We start from the raw sequence: 15,707 nt of genomic DNA, 5'->3' as shown, positions 1-15,707 counted from the left end.
TACTCCATTTCAACTAACAAAATGTTATAATAAGTATTACCAAGTATAGAATTTTAAAGCACAAAGGCTTTCCACATTTCTCTTTGGACTTGAAGACAGTATATTTTCGAGCATAAATGCGAAACCAACCATGTCCTTTTGCCTTTATGCAAATAAAACTGCATACAACTTTTTTCCAATAACGAAATTTAGATTTATAAGATTTGTAATGTTGATCGCAGTTGCAAATTGTTATAAAATATAATAGTCAATCTACAGAATGCACTGATAATATTTGAAATATAAATATTGTTAGTTTCAATTGAGCAGCCTTTAATTGTTCACAATGTACGTTGCAAATGTTCGCTAAGAATCGTATGATATATTTACAGCTATACTTACTATTTACAGTGGTATGATAATACAATGAATCCTAAAAAGTTTTCCTTCATAATAATCGATAATGTAAAAAGTACCTCGAACATTGCAGTATGAACCATAATTATATCTATACCGCGCACCACCATTTCTTACAGAAATATTCGACATCGGGTAAAATTATTTAAAAAAACCGAAGTTTAAAAGATATTAAAAATTACCACTCTAATTCACCTGTGAAATCACGTATTTTTCACGGGTGATTAAAGCAGAAATTTAAATTTTACAAATTGCCGAATGGTTTAATTGTAACTTGTGAATCTTTGAGCACATTAAGAGAGCTGATTAAAAGAAACATATCGTACCTACGTACATACGTACACGCGTCAGTCTACTGGACTGGATTTGTTCTGGCTTGAACAGTGTTCTGAGCTATAGGTATAAAAAGTTCATAATTGCAATGTAATGTACAATATGACATAAAGTCCAAATGTAATTCTACCATTATATATTCTATAAAAAGCATGTCGTGTCCACTTGAAATATTTTCTGAATTTTCTAATAAAGTAAAATTTGTGATAGGAACGCCATAGCTTTTAGCATCGCAACTTCCCAGCACCTTATGGGGTGTCGAAAGTTTTACAGTATCATGGTAAAATACAAAATACACCTAAAAGGACTTGCCATACTTTCTTGAGTATGTGCGTAGCATAGCCTTTGGACTTTCATGGCATAATGTAAAGCACGTTAATGTTTTTGTAAAAGTGTCTACGTGTCTGAAGTCTGTTTGACTATATGCTTGCGCGCTCACTCGTATGGACGTGTTGTGTCTACGTGCGCGCGTGCCTTTTTCCTTTTCTTTGCTTAATATCCTTTTAGCACTGATAATTCATTAGCTCAGTGTGAATGTACGTATTTTCACAAATGCGATTAAACGCAGATACTAGGACTTTTCTAAATAGCACACTGTATCCTTGGAGTCTTTGGTTACACAAAGTGAGTAAGGTTGCGTATCTCCCTTTTTGAACCACGTCTATTAAAATTAAATGCTTTCTCAAATCGCGCCTTGGAAAGTTTATCTCCCCCGTTGCAATACACCGATATGTATACCTAGATAGTTACAAAGAAAGAATTGCTGATCTAAAATTATACGTTATCTCATTTTCTCTGTATAGGTCGTAACATTGCTATTGAAAACAAAGAGAAAAAAAGAAACATGTAATGTACAATCGTAATTCACTTTGCTTACGTGTCATTTAAGCCCAAGACGTTTGACCGTCAAATGTTTAACACATCTAGAAGTGTGCAGGGGGCTAAAAAAATTTTGTTAAATTAAAAAAAAATTTTTTAAGCTGTATAACTCGTGCGTGAGGGAGTGCGTAAATGGCGTATGTAAAAATATATGGGACACTTTCGATGCATTGTGCAAAATAAAATAAAAAAAGAATGATTGTGACCCAGATTATTTTTTGGCAAATTGTCAAAAAGAATAAAAATGACGACCTTTTATAGTACACTGCTAATATCTGTCATGTTGTGCGTAGACTTTCCTTCCTATATTCTATTCCACTATTCTCTATGGAGAAATATGGTTTATTCATGTAGCGTAGTAAGGTGTCTATAATGTATGATACCGTATATAGATCGTGTCGATCAGATTTGTTTGCTTGAAATTATTAGACTCACATGAGAAACATACTAATGTCCCTTTTGTATATGAAAGGGTTACTTGGACGACCTATAGAAGGAGTAAATGATCATTTAGATTAAAAACTTTAAGTCTGAACTGTTGATTACGATAATAATTTCTAGAAAAAGGAATGCCACGACGCGCAACAGCAGTAAAACATGCATTTACACGACTTTTTTCTTTCTTATAAATTTGGCTCGATACTTCGTAGCTATCGTAAAGATCATAAAATAGACATCCGAAAAAAAAAAATAAAATAAAAAGATTGCGATACGACAGAGATGATCTTCAATAGTCCTCTAGTATTTAGGATCCCTCTGATTACCTCGCTCTATTATGCATAGATCAGTACAATGCCATATTTGCAGTACCATGCTTTTAAAGAAATTATTTTCACTGTAAAATATCCTAGACGTATCGTGTTTGAATATATTTATATGTAACAGAGTACTCTAAGAACGGTGTGGATGTATAGAGCATGTGTGTGCAATACTGTGACGTGCGGTGTGTGTGGCACCAGGAATGTAATGTAATGTAATATATATACATACATAAAATATGTATATGTATATATATGTATATAAAAAGTTATATTACGTGCTGGCTTTCGTCAAACGGTGATGCACGAAATCAACTGTTGACAAAGTTGGCTGTACTGCAATTGGTCCCCGCTGATTCGTCGCATCTTAATGCCCTTGACTTCTCTCTCCTCCGACTCGCACACCCTCAGTTCTATCTGTACTCCACCTGGATACTCTAAACTCAGTCCACCTCCTTCAACTTCCTCCCTCGAGAAGATGAAACCTTTTGGCGGCGCCCTTGCGTCAATTATTTGTTTCACCCGGCCCAATATTGCCTCTGAGTTCAATCTACTCGACTCATCGGACAAAGTCACCTCTACCTCTGTTGGTATAGGCGTGCTGAGTGGTCTCCCTATGCCCCGAGTGATACTTGGTCTCGACGGGTCACAAGGCTCCGATATAATGAAGCTTGGAAGTGGACTATAATGTGGGAGCGCATCCTCCAGAGAGTCTGGCGAAGGAGACGGAGAAGGTGAACAACCGATCAGCGTTACCTGCCCACCAAGTACATCTGTTACTGAGATTTGTGGTGGTACCTGAAATAAGAATGAGTTTCCTTTTGAGCAATGACTTCACTGAATTTTGGCTTTATATTAGCTGCGTTACATGACTCTTACCCTGGATACGTCTACAGGATGTTCTTCCTGTATCATATCCAACGCCGGACTATTACTAGGTGAATAACTAACTGGTGTTGTGGCTGGTGATCTGTGATGTCTCAATGGACTTAAATCCAAAGGTGCCGCAGGTGGTTGTGCAGGTGTACCGTGTACAATACTACCCTGCACAGGCGCTGTGCTTAATCCACTAAGACCTGTAATCAAAAGGAAATACAATTAAAAAAATGTTTGACGCGTATTCGAGCTTCATAAGAGATCAGAAAATATCAGTACCTTGCGTAATAGCAGCCACTCCTCTCTCATGAACTGGTGATCCAGGAATACTAGCAGGACTGTGAGAGGGCGACGCTAATCTCTGGAGTTGTTGATATTCCTGTTGGAGTGCCTGGATACCAGGTCCTGGAGGACCGGAACCTTCTGAAGCACGACGAACCGGGGAATATCGTTCTGTGGCTACATGGATGCTTGGCTCTTTATATGAATCCCTAGTGCCTGCTGTGAACAATTTGAAATAAAATAAAGTTCCCATTAGATGCAACAGTGGATGGAAAAAGGAAGAAGGGTACTGAACGTTACTGTAACAATGCCGTGATTCATCAGAGCAGCAGGAAGAATAAGTAACGGAACACAATTTTTGTAAATGTCTCCGAGGTTATTTGCATTGACGTAGCAGATGTTGAAAAATTACCAGCTCCAGCAGGGTAGAGGGACGTTTTCCGGTGATGAGGGATTGTAGGTCCTCTAAGGTGGGATGGCAGCAGTCTCGACGGGAGATACGCTCTATTCATTCTAGCTTCCACTTCCATGACCAGTTCCGGATTTATAACTACATGCATGTTACCAACCAAGGAGGAATCGCAGTGCAGCGGGCACAACAAAACCATGCAAAATCAAACAAAGAAAAAACAAAATAAAACACTATATCAATTGTGGATTTGCGTAATTAATATCATAAAATAAAACATCAAACATTGAAAATAATGAATGCTGTTGATGCATAAATACGACGAAATGACAAACTTATTTAAGATCATTACAAATACTAAAAATGATTTTTTTTCATACGAATATAATTAATACCTCAAATTTGTGTAATCTGTCAACAATTTGTAATAATAACGAAACATCAAACATGGAGTGTACAAGAGCGCGCTATGCTTTTAGATTACTAAAATATTACACAGTGAAAAAAATAACTATTTACTTTACATTCAACAGTGCGTGAGAATTCAGTGTCTATTTGCCATACCTGGTCGTTGCATTACTGCAGTCAAACCACTACGTCTTCTTCTATCGGTTCCGCTAGTACTATTTGCACTGTTGCCACTGTTTCCTTCACCGCTGCTACCACCAACGCCAACCCCAACATTAAGTGACTGAGAACATTGTCCCATTGTTGGACTACCGGTCTGTAACTACACAGAGTTTCGTATAGATAAAAATCTGCTACTTACAATCCTCGTGCAATGTAGTGAAAGTCAGGCAAAATATGTACAAATAATATCTTACAGGTTGTAAATGCTCTCTGCTACCAGGTTGACTCCATCCACCGTCCTCTCCATTTCCAGTACCACTGTGTTGTTGTTGGTAGAATACATGAAGATTTGCACCACCATCCGAAGCCCGCCTTCCGAAACTACTGGCTACAAAATAACATTTAACATCTATATTACCTGCATATCTAAAACGATCACAAGACAAAGGACCTTGTAGATGAACTTACTTGCCCCCATAACAGTAGGTGGTTTTAACAAGTGCTGATCCTTAATTTGAAAATTCTGTGGCGGCTGGTGTTGTACCAGGGGAAGATTTAACGCAAGATTCGTATGGGGTAGCACTTGATGATCAACATTACATTGCAGAGTGGGAAGAAGAGGTATCGCCGGATATCCAGATGAATAAGTGCAAGTGTACGGATATGGCGACTGGGATTGGTGTGCAGTATCTCCTGGGCCCACTGTGTGTCTTCTTGTTGCGTGATAAGGAGTTCCTGGCGGTAATTGAAGACCGCTTCGTTCCTCCGTCTCTGCTTCGGCCTCGCCAAACTATTAATACATGATTAACATTAATGATCATTGACATTTGATACCCGCGCATACTGGGTAAGTTGACTTAGTGATAAATAATTTAATGGACCTTCTCGAGCTGATGTGCACCGTCTGGCATGTAATCACCCGGTATAGTTTGAATGCTAGGTAAGCTATTCATGCTAGGTTCTAGCCGATCTGCTAGTAAATTGTATATCGCTGAAACATGATCAAATGCATTCCCTTGCACAGCTTGCAGCAATGTATCTGCGCTAAGTCCTGGCAATCTGAGCATGTTCTCAATCACAAGTTGATTTAACTGTGGCTGTGACGAGGTCTCTGGACTGCACCTAAAAATACAAATTACTTATTATATTAGAAAATGAGTTTCCTGTTATTTACATAATTGTTTAGAAAATAAACATAAAAATCAAATTATTCACATACGTGTTCAATGCAAAAAGAGTTTAGATACTCTAATACGTACCCCCCTGGCTCTGGTTCTAATACTCCATCTCCACCCATCCATGGATGGGCAAAAATTTGTAAGATACTTAAACGACGTTCTGGCTCTACTACCAACATATGCCTAATTAGTTTTTCACAATCTGTAATGAAAAATGAATAAATGCATCTATATATAACTCTGCTTGGTTGTATTTCTAGCGATTCAATAATTCCAATAATCGTCGCTGACGTATACTACGTCCCCCGGTAATTAAAGATACTAAATATAGATCTAATCCGGCTTAAGCATTGTCCATTCACATATTGATTAGTGCAGATTACAGTAACTCTCACCTGCAGACATAAAGAAAGGTATCCTAAACTTCCCTGAGATCACCACAGAGCGCAGCAACTGCATTGTAGGCCCGTCGAATGGCAGAGCGCCGCAAACTAACACATATAACACTACACCAAGGCTCTGTAACATTATTGTATAACAAATGCTGATTTTAAGTTATTATGAAAATCAGCCATGGGAGACGGAACACTTTTATAGATTCCGGCTTATTTTAATTGAACATTCATAGAGGTGATTCATTAAAGTTTAACGTTAAAAATTATATTGGTCTGCAACAGTGTCAGATGCGTAAATGTATAATTCTTCACGTATGACTGTCACAAATAATATTATTATGTATGTTGTTTACTACGTACCCAGACATCGGCTCTCGGGCCATCATAATGTTTGCCTTCAAAGATTTCAGGTGCAGCGTAAGGTGGCGATCCACACCAGGTACTTAGTGGAATACCTGGTGTGTATTCATTACTGAATCCAAAATCAGCAAGCTTTATGTTATTGTCTGCATCGAGCAGCAGATTCTCAGCCTAAGAAAAATCAGATAAAATCATTTAAAGCAACCACTCGCACGCTTATTGTACTTAATACTATTATTGATATGCCTTTTCAAATATTTAGATCGATCTAGAAGATTATAGTGAAACGAGATACCTTAAGATCTCGATGAACCACTCTCTGCTGGTGGAGATAATGCACAGCCTGAACAATTTGTCGAAAAACTCTCCTCGCCTCTGGCTCGGCCATTCTACCATTTCGAACCAGATGGTCAAAAATTTCTCCACCAGGCGCATACTCAGTGACCAAATATATCATTTTTTCCGTTTCCATAACTTGATACAGTCTGATAATGTGCGGGTGTCGCAGCCTCTTCATTATGTGCACCTCGCGGAAGATCTTGGCTAGATTTTCCTCGTTCAATTTTGTCTTATCTATTATCTTGATAGCCACCTGCAACATATTGCAAATTTAATTTGGTTCAGAAATAATTGCTCCAAATTGCGATTTGTCATATCAGTCATTACCTAGACACTTGATAAAACTGTTAGGTAGCTTGTGTCTGTGGCGTCACATATATGGTCATAAAAAACAAACACGCCAAGTACCTATGTAATACACAGTCAACGAAATCATGTGACAGACATGCTAAATGATACCAAGTGGTTAGTACCAGGCACTCCTCCCTACACATGTTCGTCACTTTATATTTTATAAGTGACGATTCCCCTTTAGATCTCTCATCGTGTACCTCCCTGTGTGCTAACTTGCTCTCTCAATAATTCTCATTCTCTCTGACACTCACTGGTACGGATATCGTGCTGGCGCGCGACTAGTTCTGTTCTTCCAATATTCACTATTCATTTGAAAAGTCCTACGGCAGACGAGCGTCTTGTTGTAATTACGGATATGCTTTGAAGTTTAAGTTAACGAGGAAATATCATCGTAAACTAACATAGTGACGAATTAAAAAAAAACATTAGTTGTATAAACGAATAGACTTTAAAGGGTCTTTTAACTGCTAATTGCGTTTATGTAAATGTTCGAGTAATTGCACATGATTTTTTTTTGTTCCTTCCAGGAATTCGTACAATATATAACGAGTTGAAGAGCTCTTTTAATCATGGAAACGCAAGTACGGAAACATCGTGAAGGCTTTGGAAATTGAAATAGCATTTTTCGCTGAATAATACATTTCCGTTTCAATAGAATAAATGTCTATCTGTTGAACTACATTACACTTGCTATGCTTAAAGAAGCATTTTGTGTTGTTGCTTCATTCAATCCCGTGTTGCATATGTACGGGTCTAATGATCTACCTAAATATTGGCTCAGTGTATCATTTAATCTGAACCTAACGGATAGTTGATATGTAATTTAATGTTACGAGTCTGACTTGTTTCGTACGTAATTATAATGACTTATATTAAAGTGAATATATATTTCGTTTCAAGTTTTTGTGAGTAGTATAAGATTCTATTTCGTATTGTGATATCTTATCAACCCATAATACAAAACGGGTACAAAATTTTGTGATATACTTGACTTCATCCAAAGCAGTTGATTTGTGGTAATTGCCGCTAATTATTGTCAAGTTGTCGGCTTTAGCAGCATGGTTATTCTACTTGAGACAGTCACTCGAAAAATTAAAGTATTCATACTGGCAAAATAAATAGAGAACTATGTATGTATGTGGCACAGCGATTAGTTAATTTTTTGTTGAAAATAATTAATAATAAAAATATTGTCAAAGGTGGTCTTGCGAATATAATTAAGTAAAAATATTGATTTCAAAATTAAAAAATAATTAAAGATCAATATATGAATAACTATTAATTATGGCATAAAAAATAAATTGGCAAATTTTCTTTTGTATATTATCATGAGCTATAGTATATCATGGACAAAGTTATAAGAACCATCTCACGTGATTAAAACCTTTTCATTTCTATCTATTTTTCACTAATTATTCTTATTACTTCAATGGAAAATTGATTTCATCTGTTATCTAATGACATGAACAATTAACTAATTTTTATTGCTCAGTACAATACATCATATTATTCCATATATTAATCATAATAGGTATCAGTTAATTAAAACCACTGTGCTGATAATTGATACTGCTGATCATTATAATTAATTTTATGATCGTGGTAGTGAAATAATCAAACTAATATATATATATATATATATATATGTTTTTAAAGCAATAAATCAACAAGTTAGAATCTTGATTGATTTACATATTTCTGGTGTTCAATGACATTTTATTTCTAAGTTAGTAAATTCATAATTGTCTGCTTTGCTAATCTGGTAAAACCAATAATACAAAACAACATTCATGATAAATTCAGGTATGTACATATGCATATGTCAATATTAAATATATTCAAATTAAGTGACTTTAGCAAAAACAGAAAATTATCAATAGCCTGTTACTGCATATAAATTATTTTCTCTTTAAAACGTTCTTATTTTTCCATACTTAAGTATCAATAAGTACAGTGCAATGATTGTTGATGCATCAAATAGGATAAGTGGAATAATAGTTCTCCTATTTATCATTAAATACAAGAGTAACGGATTGAACTGAGAAAATGTTATTGGAGTATTATTTAAAAATGCATATTTTTTCAGTACGATTTTTATATATTGTTGTCGAAATTACTGTTTTGTTCTTGTGATCATGAAATTCTTTCAAATTCTTCCACAATTAGGAACGTGTGACGTAAATGAATTCTTGCGTTAAAATATATGTACGTTCTAAAATTTCCGTGTACAGATATGCGTGTTTTACTAGAAATGGTATCAAAGGAATTGAACGTTACGTTGAAAAATCATGCTATTGTAAAAAAACCATATAAACAACATATTTAAATCGATGTATCAGCGAACAGTAGCAGGGGTAGTTTTAGAAAAGATTTTCATACAGTAAAGCTATTTATACAATATGACAACTTGTCGAATAGGATGGTAGAATGAGAAGTGGATGAATTATCGAAAATTTAAATTTGCACAGTTTTATACGGAGATATGACGATAAAATGACGGATTCCAGACTGGTAACGGGAAGGTTTTGAGCTGGAAGAAACTGTACCTTGGATTTCGTCACGACATGAGTGGCCATTTTGACAACGGCAAAGTTTCCTTTACCGATGGTCTTCTCCAATTCGTAATATCCGACGCGGATGAGTTTATTGACGGAAAATTGTTGCGAAACCTCATCGTGCGACGTCCTCGCGGATGCCATTTTTTAATCACTTGACTCGCTCGACCCGTTGCCAATCACCCATAGACTTAAAAGATAGACTGAGACCGTATGGGGGAACTTCAGCCGAGACCAAACGACAGCTTTCCATAGTCCTTTTATTTCGGATCGACCCAATGTTGTAACGTACGTTAATTCTATTGGTTGGACTAATAGAAGATGCCAATAGACTGGCTGTATAATGCCACGATTCGATGAATGGAAAGCGTGCCTAAAGTTCTCTGACAAAGATTTACGATGAAGTCTGTAAACTGATTGGAGAACAACAATAGGATATTGATGCTGTTGTTGCTGAAGAGACTCCAGTCGGTGTCCAGTATTTAGTTATAATTGATTTCTAATTTGTCCACGATTTCTTTGATAGTTAAATTTGAGACGGTTGGGCAGAATGTATAGAAAGACAAAGCGATCTATTATATTTCATCCTTTGACTTCATTCCTGTAGTATGTGCTTGTATTTTTTGTAGTGTTTGGCGGTGTGTGGATTATAAAAAAAATGTGAATTTACAATTTTATCTTGTGTAAACCCATCTTGGTAAGTTTCTGTTATTAATGTTATTTAAAAGCATTCAAAGCATCATATAATTATATAATTATGAAAATATTACACACTTTTGACTTAGAAAGGAATATTTTGTTGGTCTTACAAATAACTGAGACCTATACATATGTTTTTTGTATTCACTGCTTCATAGACAATAATATTAACAATTATTTTTGGTTGCTCAGGTCTATATAGCTTTTTTTTAATAACACACTAACTTCCCTGTCGTAAACAAATGACTTTCTCATTGTTTTGTTATTGTTATACTGAGATATATTTTTTATTGTATGCTATTTTATCAAGACACATTTTTTATGGGAAGGCATTGCTTGTATCAGAGAACATGTTCTGCCTTTATCTACATTATTCATAATGTGAAATTTGTTCTTTAGGGTTAATTTGAATAATAAGAAAAATAAATGTAAAACATTATATCTGCATATTACAATGGCAGAATTAAAAGGTACTGAGGTGATTGAGCTAGACTCAGACGAAGGAGAGATACAAATAAGAAATGAAAATCTGAAAAGGAAAGACATTGCACCGTGTCATGGAAATTGTATTAACTTTGTTTGTACTTCTGGTTTAAATATGAAAATCGCACCTAGCTTTGCTTGTGCTTATTATGGAGTTAATAGATGTAAGAAAAAAAAACGCTTAATATGTGAAAAATGTTTTGAAGATTCTATTACTCATCAGCAGGTAATTATTATTATTTCAATACAAATTCATTATAATTCTTTTATTAAAATATAATGATTACATTACGATTCTTATATATTTGATATTTTAGCAACTTGTGTCAGCATTGATAGCTAAAAAGCCATTGTTACAGTGTGATTTTCCTGATCATACTATGGAAGTTGAAATCTCTGATAGTGATGATTCTGATGATGAAAGAAGTAAAGTAATGGAACAAGAAGGTATAATTTGAAAGACAGACAGATTTGAAAACTTGATAGATTTATATTTCTTTTTGTAATTTTTAGATAATTATTTACCTGAGAATGTATTATCTGACATAAAAGAAAAAATCGATGATGCTTTATTATCTATCTTTAATAAGTATGACATTCAACATCAAATAGAAGAATCTCATAAAATATTAAAAGAACGATGGGAAAAAATTGATGGTATGAAAAACTATATTGTAAATGATTATCAAAATTGCATACAATATCTTAAATTTTGAATATTCTAAAAATAAAATTGTATTACATTTATACAGCAAACACTGTGGAATTAAACAAAGACATTCAAAAGATGATGAGTGATGCCGATTCTTTGCGTGATAGATTCTATGAGGATTTTAAACCACAAATTCAATGGCTCAAGGAACTGCACATTGATGATAAACCGCTAGAGAACCATCTCTATCCACTAGTTGCTACCAAGAAGGTCACTCAAGTACGAGTGTCTCCGAATGCAGCACAATCCGATACACAACCAGAAATTATGCCATTGGAGCGTGTTGACAACAAACTAGAACCAGCAGACATTCCACCTCTTGGTCCTCTTATAAAACCGATACCAGACGTAGACAGCATCGTTTATGTTATGAAAAATCCTCTCATGCCGTGGGTCAAAGGAAAGGTAAGTGCGAAAATATGATTAACCCATGAAGGATTTTGTTTTTGAAATGACATATTTGAAAACGATATGTTCGTCTAAATCTACAGTCGCCTGATACAATGTAAACTATTCTAAATCATCTATCGATGATATAACTTTAATTCGATAAACAAACAAGATATTTGATTATTCGTTAGGTACAAAGTGTTATATCCAAAACACCAGTACACTGCCGAGTGAAATTACTTTCAAAGAGATACAACTCCATGGTCAAGTCTGTATATGGCAAACAATTAGCAGTAGATGTTCTATGCCCAGTTGTTGTACCAGTTGGAACTCGTGTAGTCGCAATTTTTCATGACATTACTGGAAGTGACTATCATAGTGGGGTTATTGCCGAACCACCAAAGTCTATAAACAAATATAGGTATACAATCTCACGTACGAAGCGTAAAAAATATGAGAAAAATAATGCATATATTTTCGTTACAAATTGATATAATATTTATTTGCTATTATCCATAGGTACTTAATATTTTTTGATGACGGATATGCACAGTACGTTACACACAAAAATATTTTTATCGTGGCAGAAGCCTCACCACGAGTTTGGGAAGATATCCCTACAGATTCTCGTGAATTTATTAAAAAGTATATGGAATCTTATCCCGAGAGGCCAATGGTCAAGTTACAGACTGGTCAAATAGTGAAAACAGAATGGAATGGAAAGTGGTGGGTCGCACGAGTGAATCAACTCGATGCAAGTTTAGTTCAAATGCATTTCGATGCCGATGGAAGGACCGAATGGATATATAGAGGATCGGCTAGACTAGGTCCTCTTTTCATGGAGTTACTAAAAGCTAATGCTAGACAACATGGTTATCATGCCATCAACACTCCTAGCCGTCATTGTCTTCCAGCCACAACTAATGTGAGGGTTTACTTGCGATTACTATGAGTCGATGTACTGTTAGGTTGACAAATACTTTTTGTTTCACTTTCCTGTAATTATTTTTTCTGAAATAATACGTACTTTGCAGAAAAATAATTTACCATATGTTGAATATACTTCCTTTAATCCTGAATTGGATGACGAATTAGCGCCAGTCTCAAAATCTGATGTGCTTCTGAAAACTTTGTTGAATACAAGTGCAACAACGACGACTCGCAGTGTGTCCATTACTTCTGTACCTCAACAATCTCGTGCAGTTGCAAAAAAAAGTACAACCAAACGACCACCTATCAGTAATACAACAATCCAGAACTCTGCAGAAATTAAGCCGTCGCATAGTATTGTTGTCAGTATTAAGATAAAATAAATTTAAAATTAAATTAATTTTTAAAGTTCCTAATCTTACTGCAGTATATGCTTTTCTATTTTTTAATAGTATTATCAACCGGAAAACAAAATCAAAACGAAAAAGTACATTCCACATAAATGTGGGCACGAATGTGTCGCAGGAATATCGTTTACACCGGATGATCTTCGAGGATATTCTCCCCTTTCAATTCCACTTCTCTGTGGATGGAATCGGCAGATTTCCAAGTTTCATAAGGGCAGAAAAGTGATCCTCTATCAAGCACCATGTGGTGTGAGACTTCGTAACATGGAAGAAGTACATCAATATTTACGTATTACTGGAAGTCCTATGTCAGTGGATCTGTTTGATTTTGATCATTGGGTTAATTGTTTAGCTGAATTTTCTTTGGACAAATGCTTTGTGAAGATAAATGTAAGTATATGTATGCAGATGTGAAATATTGACAACAGAGTAGCATTACTTGATTTACAAATTGACATCAAACAAAAGGATCTGAGCTATGGAGTTGAAAATGTGCCAATACCCTGTGTCAATGAACTTGACCACGCGCTACCAGATACAATCAGATATAGTACACGAAGAGAACCAACAGAAGGTGTCAACCTCAATGTAGATCCTGAATTTTTATGTTGCTGTGATTGTGAAGATGACTGTCAGGTAAGAATACTTTCCTTACTTCTTCTTTATTTAATGTCTATTTCTATTAGGTCGTAGCGTCAATCAATATCCTTTTTTTTCTCATAGGACAAATCAAAATGTCAGTGTTGGCAACTGACAATACAAGGTGCGACTTTAGGCGGACGAGTGCTCAATACTGCTGTTGGATATGTATACAAGAGATTACCTGAACCGGTAATTACAGGAATCTACGAATGTAATAGCCGATGTAAATGTAATATTAAGACTTGCCTCAATAGAGTGGTGCAGCATCCTCTTACTTTAAAATTACAAGTTTTTAAAACAGCACCCAGAGGATGGGGAATAAGGTGCCTCAATGACATTCCGCTTGGATCATTTATTTGTATTTATGCTGGAAGATTACTTACTGAACAAGTATGTGTTTACTTTTGGTTGATAACAAAATTTGACATTACAAAAAGTGTAAAGTGACAAGTTAGATGTATGTAATCCATACAAAACTCTTCTAGAGCGCTAACGAAGGAGGAAAAAATTATGGCGATGAATACCTTGCGGAATTGGATTATATAGAAGGAGTAGAAGGTATTAAAGAAGGTTATGAAAGCGACGTTCTGGAACCAGAAGAAGTGGAAACAAACACTACGGACGATGAGAAAAAATCAAAAACTGCAGAAGCCAAACGTGGTTCATATGAATCAGACGAAGATTTTAATGTTGATATACCCGTGAACGTTAACGAAGCAGAAACTGCGTCTATCAGGTAACGATAAATTATATTTTTATTATAATCTAATCTTCAACAACCGTGATAAGGTGGAGGACGAAACGTCGTTATAATCTTCAAGTGTATGTTGATTTCCTGTCAACCACATAGCGCAGCGATTTTTATTTTAATGATTGCTAAGTATGACGTAATGTATCTTCCCTATAGAAAACGCTTGAGAAAACGTAAAACAGGCGATGACATTAGTGAAAATGCGTCAGAGGATCCTAACGAAGATACAAATAAAGCAGCAAAAGGCTCGGATGTATCTCAAGTAAAATTATCTACTAAGGAAAGCAATCCAACGGATGATGATATTTATACTATAAGTGATGAGGAAGACAGCGAAGATCGTAGACGGGAACCAAGTAGATTTGATCCGGCTGTCGAACCAGCCCAATTAGAAAGGTCAAAATTTAAATCGGTTAGGGATTTCTTTGGGGTGGACGAAGCAGTATATATTATGGACGCTAAGACTACTGGAAACATTGGACGATACTTGAATGTATGTAACATATGTGAAAATATTGTATTTTGTTAAACATCTGTATGAAGCAAGATTAACAAACGTTTTTTCTTCTTGTAGCACTCGTGCGATCCGAACGTATTTGTTCAGAATGTATTCGTGGATACTCATGACGTTCGTTTTCCTTGGGTCGCTTTTTTCGCTCAAAACTATATCAGAGCTGGTCAAGAATTAACATGGAATTACAGCTATGACGTCGGTAGTATACCGGGAAAAAGTATTATTTGTAAATGTGGTGCATCTAATTGCAGAGGTCGACTTTTATAAATTAATACAATGATTTTATGATTTAAAATATCAATGAATTTGTATACATAAAAATTCATAAAGAACAATTCAATAATAGTAGGATTTAATACTAGCTGAAGTTGACGAATTACATAAATAATGTGTCACGATCGAATATATGAAATGTATAATAAATATCTCGATATTATTTTTGGTAATTTTGAGATCATTTCCTACTCAAACCCTGCGCATTCCTGTTAGACATAA

The 15,707-nt window shown here is 35.3% G+C and overlaps 2 protein-coding genes across 8 annotated transcripts; one reads left to right on the top strand and one right to left on the bottom strand.

The window, feature by feature from the left end:
- Positions 1-2,644: 2,644 nt before the first annotated feature.
- LOC107264711 (serine/threonine-protein kinase SIK3) lies at positions 2,645-9,970 on the bottom strand. 4 transcript variants are annotated; one of them, XM_015733253.2, is made up of 13 exons: positions 9,676-9,970; positions 6,732-7,028; positions 6,437-6,607; positions 6,077-6,200; positions 5,763-5,883; positions 5,385-5,625; positions 4,972-5,293; positions 4,758-4,891; positions 4,498-4,663; positions 3,937-4,074; positions 3,522-3,743; positions 3,246-3,442; positions 2,645-3,164 (listed from the first exon to the last, which is right to left on the bottom strand). In XM_015733253.2, the coding sequence occupies exons 1-13, from the start codon at positions 9,826-9,828 to the stop codon at positions 2,658-2,660; spliced, it is 2,793 nt and encodes a 930-aa protein (XP_015588739.1). In that variant the 5' UTR covers positions 9,829-9,970; the 3' UTR covers positions 2,645-2,657. The 4 variants fall into 4 exon arrangements, with proteins under 4 accessions (XP_015588739.1, XP_015588740.1, XP_024937747.1 ...); XM_015733254.2 differs by having other exon boundaries at positions 3,522-3,740; XM_025081979.1 differs by having other exon boundaries at positions 4,498-4,657.
- Positions 9,971-10,153: 183 nt separating this feature from the next.
- Positions 10,154-15,658, top strand: LOC107264745 (histone-lysine N-methyltransferase eggless). 4 transcript variants are annotated; one of them, XM_025081961.1, is made up of 15 exons: positions 10,427-10,575; positions 10,783-11,092; positions 11,184-11,313; positions 11,380-11,523; positions 11,619-11,983; positions 12,160-12,389; positions 12,488-12,893; positions 13,003-13,260; positions 13,351-13,695; positions 13,774-13,941; positions 14,029-14,136; positions 14,188-14,337; positions 14,433-14,683; positions 14,855-15,191; positions 15,273-15,658. In XM_025081961.1, the coding sequence occupies exons 1-15, from the start codon at positions 10,442-10,444 to the stop codon at positions 15,477-15,479; spliced, it is 3,543 nt and encodes a 1,180-aa protein (XP_024937729.1). In that variant the 5' UTR covers positions 10,427-10,441; the 3' UTR covers positions 15,480-15,658. The 4 variants fall into 4 exon arrangements, with proteins under 4 accessions (XP_015588810.1, XP_024937730.1, XP_024937729.1 ...); XM_015733324.2 differs by lacking the exon at positions 10,427-10,575 and adding an exon at positions 10,154-10,381 and having other exon boundaries at positions 14,029-14,337; XM_025081962.1 differs by lacking the exon at positions 10,427-10,575 and adding an exon at positions 10,155-10,381 and having other exon boundaries at positions 10,845-11,092; positions 14,029-14,337.
- The last annotated feature ends 49 nt before the right edge of the window (positions 15,659-15,707 follow it).

This window comes from Cephus cinctus, unplaced genomic scaffold (assembly GCF_000341935.2).
Source record: "Cephus cinctus unplaced genomic scaffold, Ccin1 Ccin1_scaffold0191, whole genome shotgun sequence".
NCBI classification, from domain to species: Eukaryota; Metazoa; Arthropoda; class Insecta; order Hymenoptera; family Cephidae; genus Cephus; species Cephus cinctus.
This window is presented reverse-complemented; position numbering and strand designations above follow the sequence as displayed.

Coding starts and splice junctions, on each gene's coding strand:
- LOC107264711 (XM_015733253.2), bottom strand. CDS start 9,828: ATGGCATCCGCGAGGACGTCGCACGATGAGGTTTCGCAACAATTTTCC. Junction 6,608..6,731: donor TGGTTCATCGAGATCTTAAG/GTATCTCGTTTC, acceptor GATTTTTCTTAG/GCTGAGAATCTGCTGCTCGA. Junction 5,294..5,384: donor GTGCACATCAGCTCGAGAAG/GTCCATTAAATT, acceptor ATGTATTAATAG/TTTGGCGAGGCCGAAGCAGA.
- LOC107264745 (XM_015733323.2), top strand. CDS start 10,442: ATGAAAATATTACACACTTTTGACTTAGAAAGGAATATTTTGTTGGTC. Junction 11,314..11,379: donor TAAAGTAATGGAACAAGAAG/GTATAATTTGAA, acceptor TGTAATTTTTAG/ATAATTATTTACCTGAGAAT. Junction 13,942..14,028: donor ATTGTGAAGATGACTGTCAG/GTAAGAATACTT, acceptor TTTTTCTCATAG/GACAAATCAAAATGTCAGTG.